The 11,033-nt window shown below is 38.6% G+C and overlaps 1 protein-coding gene across 1 annotated transcript; it reads right to left on the bottom strand.

Annotated features, from left to right (window-relative positions):
* Positions 1-2,550: 2,550 nt before the first annotated feature.
* On the bottom strand, positions 2,551-10,497 carry LOC114560546 (uncharacterized). Its single transcript, XM_028585992.1, has 10 exons — positions 10,334-10,497; positions 10,175-10,239; positions 9,971-10,079; positions 8,791-8,942; positions 8,519-8,661; positions 8,197-8,359; positions 6,855-6,948; positions 6,630-6,708; positions 5,533-5,606; positions 2,551-4,921 (listed from the first exon to the last, which is right to left on the bottom strand). The coding sequence occupies exons 1-10, from the start codon at positions 10,345-10,347 to the stop codon at positions 3,907-3,909; spliced, it is 1,908 nt and encodes a 635-aa protein (XP_028441793.1). The 5' UTR covers positions 10,348-10,497; the 3' UTR covers positions 2,551-3,906.
* Between the last annotated feature and the right edge of the window lie 536 nt (positions 10,498-11,033).

Raw genomic sequence — 11,033 nt, 5'->3', positions numbered from 1 at the left:
TAACTGTGGACACACCAATCAGGTTTAAGCACTATAAAAAGGCAACAGGTAAGTTCACGTGTCTTCAACAAAAATGGACAGTGTCAGACGAAGAGGGAGAGTGGGGATGAGAAGGGGAATCCGGAGAGAACAAGGTGGAGGAAGAGGAAGAGGGAGAGGAAAAGGGAGAGGGAGACCTGGAGGAGGGGTAGGACATGCACAAAAAAGAAGACAACCAAATATGTGTAACAAAATTCGTACACGGTACACAGTGGCATCAATGCTTCGGACATTTCGTCAAGAGCACAGGTGAGAAACTTCTCTTCTGTCAACAGATAATCCATATAGTACATGTAGCTTACTGCATGTACTATATCGACAGTGTTGGTATCTATTCCTGTATCATTTTACAGTAAGCTACATGTATTTTGTTTGGCCAACATATATTGAACGTCAAGAACACCAAGAAGGGAGGGGCCCCATATTCACACAGTAGCAAGAGAGAGAGATCATAAACCTCGTTTTGGCCAATAATGCAATCATACTTAGAGAAATTCAAGCCCATATAGTCAGTAATCACCAAATTTTAAATAATGTCCAACAGGTCGCTCTGTCAACAATAGCCCGTATCCTTAAAAAACATCAAGTCCTGATGAAACAACTGTATAAAGTGCCATTTGAAAGAAATTCAGACAGGGTGAAAGTCCTGCGGCGTGAATATGTGGTGGGACGTTTTGTTCACTGACTGTAGTATTGTGTACTGCACACATAACCTTTTTACTGTACATGTAATTTCACTGTATAGCAGACCTACAGTATATTGAGCTACACAATGTGATCTTTTGCTGTATTGCAAATGGATGCGGAGCAATTCCTGCATGAGTTTATATACAGTACAGGCCAAAAGTTTGGACACACCTCATTCAATGCGTTTCCTTTTTATTTTCATGACTATTTACATTGATGGATTCTCACTGAAGGCATCAAAACTATGAATGAACACATGTGTGAAATAACTGAAAACATATTTTTTAGTATCTTCAAAGTAGCCACCCTTTGCTTTTTTATTAATAAGGGAAAAAATTCCACTAATTAACCCTGACAAAGCACACCTGTGAAGTGAAAACCATTTCAGGTGACTACCTCATGAAACTCATTGAGAGAACACCAAGGGTTTGCAGCGCTATCAAAAATGCAAAGGGTGGCTACTTTGAAGAATCTAAAATATAAGACATGTTTTCAGTTATTTCACACTTTTTTGTTAAGTACATAATTCCATATGTGTTCATTCATAGTTTTGATGCCTTCAGTGAGAATCTACAATGTAAATAGTCATGAAAATAAAGAAACACATTGAATGAGAAGGTGTGTCCAAACTTTTGGCCTGTACTATACATTGATGAGGCTGGATTTAACCTGACAACAGTGAGAAGAAGGGGAAGAAACAGCTTTGACCACAGGGCTATTGTCAATGTACCAGGGCAACGTGGGGGTAACATTACCCTTTGTGCTGCCATTACACAAAGGGACCAGATGCAATACATTGTCGTCTGGGACAATGGTTTATCTGTGTTTTTTGCCCCCAACGGTGACTTCCAGGCAGCACTGCCTGGAATGCGCCGTTGGGAGGCACTGGTTATGGTTATGGTTAGGTTTTTGGGTTAAGGTTAGGGTTAGGGTTAGGTGCCTTGAAGGCAGCGGTCGCAGCGCTGCCTGGAAGGAGCAGTTGGGGGCAAAAAACACCATCGAGCGGGACAATGTAGCTTTCCATCGTTCTGCTCTGGTCCAAAACTGGTTTCATCAACACCCACAATTTACAGTTCAATACCTTCCACCATATTCCCCCTTTCTAAACCCCATTGAGGAGTTCTTCTCAGCATGGCGGTGGAAGGTTTATGGCCATATGTCCAGATGGCCCTCATTCAAGCTATGGAGGAAGCATGTAATCAAATTGAAGCAGCATCCATACAAGGGTGGCTTCATCACTCCAAAAGATTCTTCCCACGTTGCCTTCAAAATGAAAATATAGTCTGTGACCTTAAGGAGGCCCTGTGGACAGATCCGGCTAGGCGGAGAGATGTTCAGTTTTTTTTCTTTTTTTTATTTGGTAATGAACTGGATATTTAATTTATGTTTAAGCATTACTGGAAGCTTACAGTACAATGGTACGCTCTGTAATACTGTATGACAACTTGAAAATGTTTTGCTGAAATGATCAGTATTGACTGACTTGAGTACATGAAAAGAAGTAAATATTTTCATTAGTCTGCACAATTGATGTCATGTGGAAATATTTTTACACTTTCTCTGTGTAAATTCTAAAAGTGTTTTAGTTTGAGCACAGGAATGTTTAACTGATTCAAACAGAATCAGACCATATGACGGTTGTGTTTATGCCATGACAACAAAATAGGGTTTTTATAAGACATTACATAGTTTTGACAAAAGTGTTCCATTTTGCAAATTATCTGAGGTGTTGTGCTACTTTGGTGTAGTGTTGATGTGTTAAGGGGTTTGAAAAACAAAAATGTGTTACTGTATCCTATTGAATCGTCAGAAACTTTAGAATGATCATCATTGTGCACCATGTATTGTCCTACAACTGTAAAGTATGCATATTAAAGGTGAAGTGTTGCATTATGGTATTTAGTGTACCTGATAAGGACACATTTTTTTGTTGCATTAAAAAGAATTAGGACACTATCTAGGCCTAATGTAAAATCTTACACTTACAAAAAGACAGACACAAAAAAACATTACAATAGATCTAAAATAGATCCAGAAACACATTTCCAGGTTCTTATCTTGTGTCCATTTTGGAAGTGGAAGTGACTCTGCAGTTCCAGAGAAGAGCTATGAGGAAGCAATTTCACAACTCTGAATTGCACCAGCTCATTATGAGCACTGACTTGCTGCAGACGCTTGGTTTAGTCAGTTCAGATGTCATTTTCCTTAAAAAGCCATTTTTCTTGTGATGACTTCCCTGGTCAAATCAAGCTCAGAGAGAAATAATCTATACAATTAATGGTAATGACTCTTCTGTTAACTCATATTTCACTAAAGTCTTACTAATACTATAGACTGGATGGTTGGACATGATTTCAGACAGTGTTTTCCTATAAGCTTTATACAACATTTATATTGTATTATACAACATTCATATTTCCTATGGGCTATGAGAAAAACAAATTACCTTAGCTTAATATGACAAGTGAGATATGAATATATGAGCTGACTGCAGCTGTTTTGTTCGAGCATTTATAGCAAGCACACATCTAAAAGTCAAAGCAAGTGGATTCTAGCAAACCAGACGAATCTGTGAGCTCATGTTTCATGTGCTCTAATATGCATTTGCAAATTAGTCTGGTGATGCCAAGCTAAGTGCATTCTGTTTATGACAGACATTTTACATGAATGTTTTTATGTACAAACTTAAATTGATGTTTCACATCAAAAGCAGTCATACACAGTTGCAAAGTATTCAAAAATTAAACAAATCAACTGTTCTCAAGGCGCAAAGATGTGTTTTCTTTGGATCGCTGCCGCAAAACAAAAACTATCTATGACCATGAGAAGTATTAAAACATCATGTCACAGCTGAGAAAACAATATCAACTCCAAGTCCATTTCTTAACTGTTCTGAAGCTTTTGGTCATGATTACATAATTTTCTTCGGAAGATTATGTAATGTATCCATGACAACAGGGCAAACTGAAAGATCCGGAACAGCTACTAAATGGATCTTAAGGTGAGTTTGTTTTGCTGCTGTTTCCGAGTTCAATTGACTTTTAAACCTGAGTCATGTTACAGTTGTAAACACCATTCACAGCCACATCCTGTTCTCCCTCTCTCTCGTCTTCCAAATTTCTCAACAATGTTTCTCAATAATTTAAAGAAGCACAAATTGCACATAATAAAATGTCAGCGCTACACACTCTGATAGCCGCTGTCTGTGAATAGTGGCATAGACTCTTGAGCAGGGATCAAAGAGAGAAAAGGTCTTTGGAGCTCAGAGAAACACTGGCCACCCTGGACATTGTTAATGACGCCTGGGACAACTGGGCTCAAGAAGCTTTGAGGCATCTTGGTGAATGATTCCTCTGGGTATCTGTTCAAACGTTCCTCTTTCTCACCACTTCTCTCCTCTGAAAACAAAATATCAGGCTGCTCCACCAGATTCTGAAATGCCTGGTAGCCGTCATCCACTGGAGGAAAGCTGTGTGAGCCTGCAGGCGCATAGCTGGAGCAGGGGTTTTCATCACATATAATGGCCCTTTCAGTTTTTCCATGTAGCTTTGTCGCACCACAGACAGACTCATCGAAGTTCTCACACCCGCCCTCGACTCTGGACACAGGATCACATAACGCAATTGTGTTGGTGCCACTAGAGACGGAGGACAAACTGGAGTCTTCTGCATATGAAAATTCCCCAGAATCTGCATTGCTTTGCTGATATGACATGTCTGTTGGCATTAGAGATAAAACCACTGGTGGAAAATTAACAAGCGGACAAGCTGGTGCGTGTTGGTCAACACAGGTCAAGTCACCCACACTAGGATGGTATTCAGAGTCACAAAGCATTTCAGCGTCCGTCTGAAACTCAGAGCTGTCCGTCAGATTCTGATGTGGGCCGCAGGGAATTAGGATGGAGTAGGTTTTATTTTCAAAGCCAGATGATCCAGAGCTCATGTCATCAGCTCTGACACCACAAGGGTTGTAGGAAGAGATGAGCAAACCACTGTCTTTGTTTTCTTCTGTAAATGAATTGGTGATTAAATGTGAAATTGGGCTGATGTTGGGGAGGGCTTTAAAAAGGGCATCCTGAACACAGGCTATAATGTTAGGTTCTGTATTAGCATAACTGAGACCAGAAGAGCCAGTACTGATTCCACTGCTTCGCTGAAGGCTCCCACTGCTAGTGTCTGTCAGGCACTCCTTTGACCTAAATACAGACAAATGGGTTACTTAAGACTGCCAACAAAATCACACAGAAATCCTTAAAGGTCCCATGACATGGTGCTCTTTGGATGATTTTATATAGGCCTTAGTGGTCCCCTAATACTGTATCTGAAGTCTCTTTCCCATAATTCAGCCTTGGTGCAGAATTACAGCCTATAGAGCCAGTCCCACAATGAGCTTTCCTTAGTATGTGCCATTTCTGTGTATGTAGCTATTAAGGAGGAGAGAGGGAGGGCAAGGTGGAGGGTGGGGGTATGGCCTTGACCAACTGCCACTTTGCTCGTTTGAAAGCCATGATGTCTCTCTTTAATGGGTGGGCTAAATTCTCTGGGTGGGCAAAGCAGAGAAAGGGGAGGTAACCTTGCTCCCTATGACCTCATAAGGAGCAAGATTCCAGATCGGCCCATCTGAGCTTTCATTTTCTCAAAGGCAGAGCAGGATACCCAGGGCTCGGTTTACACCTATCGCCATTTCTAGCCACTGGGGGACCATAGGCAGGCTGGGGGAATGCATATTAATGTTAAAAAATATCATAAAGTGAAATTTTCATGCCACGGGACCTTTAAGGAAATGTACTAGTGCAGCCACACAAACCATGGTTTGTTGTCATCTGGAACAAGGGGCTCAACACAGACAGAGGAGATGATGGGTGGCACAGGCTTCAAGACCTGCAACAAGGAGGATAAAAAAGATTAAAACCGTAGATTGGAAACATTTCGGGTAAAGGGGTCAAATGTTCTTTTCCAATAGATTTTACATTAACTAATTATTAAACATGTTCATTATTATTTATTATTAATTATTAAACATATTAAAATTGACTTCATGTTTGTGAAAGTATCTGGTGAAGTTTAAAGTTCTAATAATTATAATGTTACCTATGGTTAATGGTGGTAACAGCAAGTGCTTTTTAATACTACAGCAAACACCTGTTGAGCAGCTGCTATGTAACAAACACAATACGAGGAACTGGTGTATCTGTTAATAGCGCAGCCAAAAAAACTTAAAAATTGCAATCCGCAACCTCATTTTACAGGACATGTAGTTGTTTTTAAAGTGCTCATATTGTGCTTTTTGGCTTTTCTCCCTTCCTTTATTGTGTTATACTGCCCACCCCAAAGGGACTTACCATCTCCAACAGAAAACACTGTTCACAAACTGCTCCAAACAGCTCTATTGTAGTCCAGCCTTTACTTCCGTGACGAACGTGCGTCATTTTGTAGCACGTTATAATGCTCGCCTAGCTGCTAGCGTGGCACTCCCTCATACTCTGCAACTGACAAGCTAGTAGTACTTACTGCGCATGTGCGAATCCCAACAAAGATGGTAAAGAAGTGAGATGTCTCACTCTGTAGCTAAAACAGAGAGCTCAACACACAGGGTGAAAAGAGGAGCTGCAGCAATGTGCAGTACAACAAATATATGGTGTTTTCTGAAAATTAAACCCCATAAACCTAATCTGGTACAACCTCTAAATACAATTATGAACCTGAAAATGAGCATAATATGAGCACTTTAAATAAAATGTTAGTGATGCTGGATTACATGCTGTATTGTGAATCTGTGACTCCCTCATGCACGTGAAGGCAATTTGAATCTACTATAGAGAGAAGGAATTACTGAATGTAAATGCATTGAATGGCTATTGCTGAAAAATGCCAACAATAAGTAAGTATCACCAGGCGACTCACCTCTTGCTCTCCTGGATGCATAATAAGAAGTTTAGGATTTGGACTTTTGGCAGCTGTGTCCCACCACTTTGTTTTGAGCCTAAAATGAATTGCACAAATAAATCAACAACAGATACACATGACACATACAGTAAACACAACACAGGAGTTACAGTATTTGGGGGGGAAGTCTTTCATATGATTCACTAACGGAGAAACAACACAAAAACCATCTGCATGACTTACTTTACATAACAGCCATTTAAAGTAGCGGTGATGATGATTGCAGCAAAACTGAGGCTGATGATGATAACCAAGGGTAGGACAATGGAGGACATGGCTGTAAAGTAACATGTATGAAGTAAGTTTGGAAATTACTCAATTTTTGAACGGATTACATGCAGTAGAGAGATAAACTAGAGAGAAGTGCATGATGTGTGGTTGTAGATCGGCACCTGGCTTGTGTAATGTGTAACAGAATGTACTGTAGATGCAAATATGGATCAGTTTTCTACACCCCGTGTTTTTGCCAGAAGCAAAATATGGCACATATTCAGTTCACCTGAAAGAAGGGTTAGACAAACAAAACAAAACAAAAAACGGTAACATCAGTTAGCTACAAAATCAGCATACCTCACAGTCTGTGAAACCCTGTGAAAGCCCACATCAGTGGGTTTGGTCAATGTAGCAACGCAGATAAAAGATCAATTGTGTGGTTGCGTAGCAGTTTGGTAGCACTCCCCCTTGCCGAAATAAAAGCTGTCATGGTTTAAGTGACAGTTGTAGTGGATGGCTTTAAATTATACTCTGTTCCTTGATATCACAAACTGCATTTAAATACAGAAAATAGCATAATACCAACAAAATATGTTTTATTACTCTGGAGAAGATCAAAAAAACAAATACAGTTTACACTATAGATAAATAAATAAAAGCTTTTGAGGTTTCAAGGGATCCAAGATTTCAAATAATGGAGGGCTCTGGTGAAAAGGATTGCTCAACTTTTGCGACTGTGCAATGCAATGTGATATGGCAGCACAATGCACAATGTTTAGCTTGAAATAAATAGCATGCAGATCCTGGGTCAGATCCAGGACAGGGAGAGTCAACAAGTATAACATGTTCAAAATCAAAAACTACGCATGCTATGGCTTGTTCCCTTTTGAAGAATGTTTACTGAATTTGTGTTTTCACATGTCAGTGCCATGCAACAAACAAAGAATGCGAGATTACCCCCCCCCCCAAAAAAACGGTAATATCAGTGAGCTTCGAAATCAGCATACCTCACAGCCATCCATACAGATATCACAAACTGCATTTAAATACAGAAAATAGCATAATACCAACAAAATATGTTTTATTACTTTGGAGAAGATAAAAAAAACAAATAATGTAAACAAAGTTTACATTATAGATAAATAGAGATTTTGAGGTTTTAAGGGATCCTAGATTTCAAATAATGGGTCATACTTTATTGCACCTTATTAATTGATTATAAATATGTTCAACATATCTTATAATGTCTAAAAAATATGTGTTATACTTAAACATCAAAAGTAACACAAAAGACTGAATAGATGACACTTACGGGTTGTGAATTCCCACTCTTCACTACTGTCACTGAACTTTCCACTCAAGTCTATTTGGTTTGTCACGCTGACCACATATGTTGTACTTGGCTCCAAGTCTCGACCAAGTATTTCATAGTAACCAAATTCGTCGAGAGTAGTTGGTCTGACATTAGCAGACACCTGGTATGGAGAAACAAGAATTATTAAAAAAAATGGCTTGGCAATCATTTCCTTTAACTAAAGAAGCAAGCTGACATACTTAAATGTCCATGACTAAGTCTACATCTCTACGGCAAATTATCTTTTAGTATTATAAAGTGCATTTTGCATTGCTCTTACCTTTTCTGTGTCTCCTTTTTTATGGTAAGTCACATTAGCACTCAAGTTATCTCTTAAACTTTCCTTCACGTTCTGCTTCCACTTGACATGAAAATTCCCATTAGATTCTTTCACTGAGACAATTGTTGGGGTTTTGGGCTTTACTGTAGAAGAACAGAGATAAGAGAAGTAAGGGGAATGTTTCCTAACTTCCATCCAGTTTTACATCCATTCACTGTTATTCTGGATCTGGATCAGATTAATGGACTTTCATTTAAGAGAAGTCAACTTACTGCTTTCATTGATGTTGATGATTTTGAACTCTATGCAATCTCCTCCTTTCCAAACTGTGGCATTAAAAGACTCCCCTAGAATAAGCATCTTTTCTTGGTGGACAGAGCAACACTGTGCAGTGTCACACTGTTTAAAATTGCTATGCTTCTCCCTGTGGAATACAAGATGACATGCATCATGCTCTGAATATTTTAAATACATTTTATTGGATTATTTTTGGGGCATTTTTAGGCCTTTATTGACAGGACAACTGAAGAAATGAACGGGGAGAGAGAGGGGGAAGACATGCAGCAAAGGGGCCACAGGTTGGAGTTGAACCCGGGCCCACTGCATCAAGGAGCAAATCTCTATATATGGGTGTCTGCTCTACCAACTGAGCTATCTGGGCACACCATTTCAGTTGATTGTTAATACAATTATATATTACAGTTTTTCTGAATTGCTAAAACACTAAACCCCATTCTCTGAACCAAATACCCTAAACCCATTTGTTGAATCAATCACTCTTCATGCAAAACTCTATTCTCACTTGTTAAAACACATTTCACACTGAAAGTTAAACACAACTACAACACAGTTGTCATCATTTACACACAAGCCAGTTCAGAGTGCACAGGTGGCACAGGAGAATTGAATGTGCTTTTCATTTCATTTTCTTTGTTCTTTGGCCTTTTGCAGTTGGACTACTGTATTGTTTTGCAAGTGCCTACAGTAATACAGTATACAGACATTCAATATTGTATTACTTGCACTACTTTCAGTGTACAAGATATTCACTGTACAAGTTGTGATATACTTACTGTAAGTTTTCATTGCAAAATGTGTTTACTATATGAAATACTGTAAACTAATTTTTTTCTGTAACTACATGCTCTTGACACTGTGTTCTCAATGTTTTGAGGTAATGTCTAATGAGCTCTGTAGTGTTTATTGACTGGCTGTGTGTATGATCTGAAAGCATTGTTTGACAAGAAATGTGTCTTAGCAATCGAGAAAAACTGTAATATAATTTTAATATTATAGCCCTACATATGTTGTATTAAAACAATCAACTACACAACGACACCATTTTAGTGAAATCAGCCAAAACTAAGCTCATAAATATACAATGTTACCAATTCACTGGCTCTGCAGTAAACCATACGTAAAATAATTGAAACAATAAAAACAACACCTCACCCGAATCCGCTGTTGCTCAGGAAAGTCAACTTGTATTCAGAGCAGTTTTGCCCTTTAAAGTGGCAAAACACCTGTGACTCATAGTCGTTGGTACAGTCAAGAGTTTGGCCTGAAACCCACATTACACAAAGAGATTTATTGTGAGAATGAGTTATTGCATATATACTACTATATAAAAGATGTCTACATGTCCACTGTACGTACCAAAGAGAACTGTTGTAATATTCACCAAAATAAGAAGGACCAGGGATATCCTATCGCGAACTGGCCTGAAAGCAAACAGCCGATATTTTCTTTAGGCTATTTAATGCGACATATTTGATAATTTAAGCAACACAAACACTTTCCAAGGCTCCAGATTACCTCTTTAACTCCATGCTGAAACGATTTGTTCTTCTTCTCCTTCGAAAACAGTCCAGTTCATCAGCTCCGACCCATTTCCTGGGAAAGTGAACGTTTACTTTGCTGCGTGCTTACACTGTAATGTCTCACAGTCTTCCTGATATGGAAAGCTGTTACTGGAAATGTTGCGCCACTAATTCAGGGGAGGAGGTGTGTCCTAGTCCCATTTCCTCAAAGAGTAGAAGAAAGGCAACACAATCCTTACTGTAAATGAAGCAAACAAAATTTAAATAAAATTACAAAAATTGTGAATGTGCGCATAAAGTGTTAAAGCTGGGGCCATATCGATTATAATACATTTCCCTCAATGTATAGCCTACTTGAATCATAGAGAAATAAATTACTCAGATTAGCAAAATTATGTAGTCATGGAATTAGAAATATAGGCAAGGCAAGGCAAGGCAGCTTTATTTGTATAGCACATTTCAGCAACAGGGCAATTCAAAGTGCTTTATATAAAACATTAAAGAGCAGTTAGAAAACAATTAAAAACAATTTAAAAACATTAATATAGAGATGAATTAACACAAGAGATGAATTAACACAAGAGATGAATTAACACAAGAGATGAATTAACACAAGAGATGAATTAACACAAGAGATGAATTAACACAAGAGATGAATTAACACAAGATTCTCATGTCATTTATGTAAATTATGC

Source organism: Perca flavescens, chromosome 1, assembly GCF_004354835.1.
Source record: "Perca flavescens isolate YP-PL-M2 chromosome 1, PFLA_1.0, whole genome shotgun sequence".
Taxonomy (NCBI): Eukaryota; Metazoa; Chordata; class Actinopteri; order Perciformes; family Percidae; genus Perca; species Perca flavescens.
Note: the sequence above shows the minus strand (reverse complement) of the source record. Positions and strands in the feature narration are given on the sequence as shown.

What these genes read in the sequence shown, in the direction of transcription:
- LOC114560546 (XM_028585992.1), bottom strand. An exon ending in AGAGTGGGAATTCACAACCC is followed by an intron (nt 6,949 to 8,196) that starts GTAAGTGTCATC and finishes GTTACTTTACAG; the next exon opens with CCATGTCCTCCATTGTCCTA. An exon ending in TTAAATGGCTGTTATGTAAA is followed by an intron (nt 6,709 to 6,854) that starts GTAAGTCATGCA and finishes AATTCATTTTAG; the next exon opens with GCTCAAAACAAAGTGGTGGG.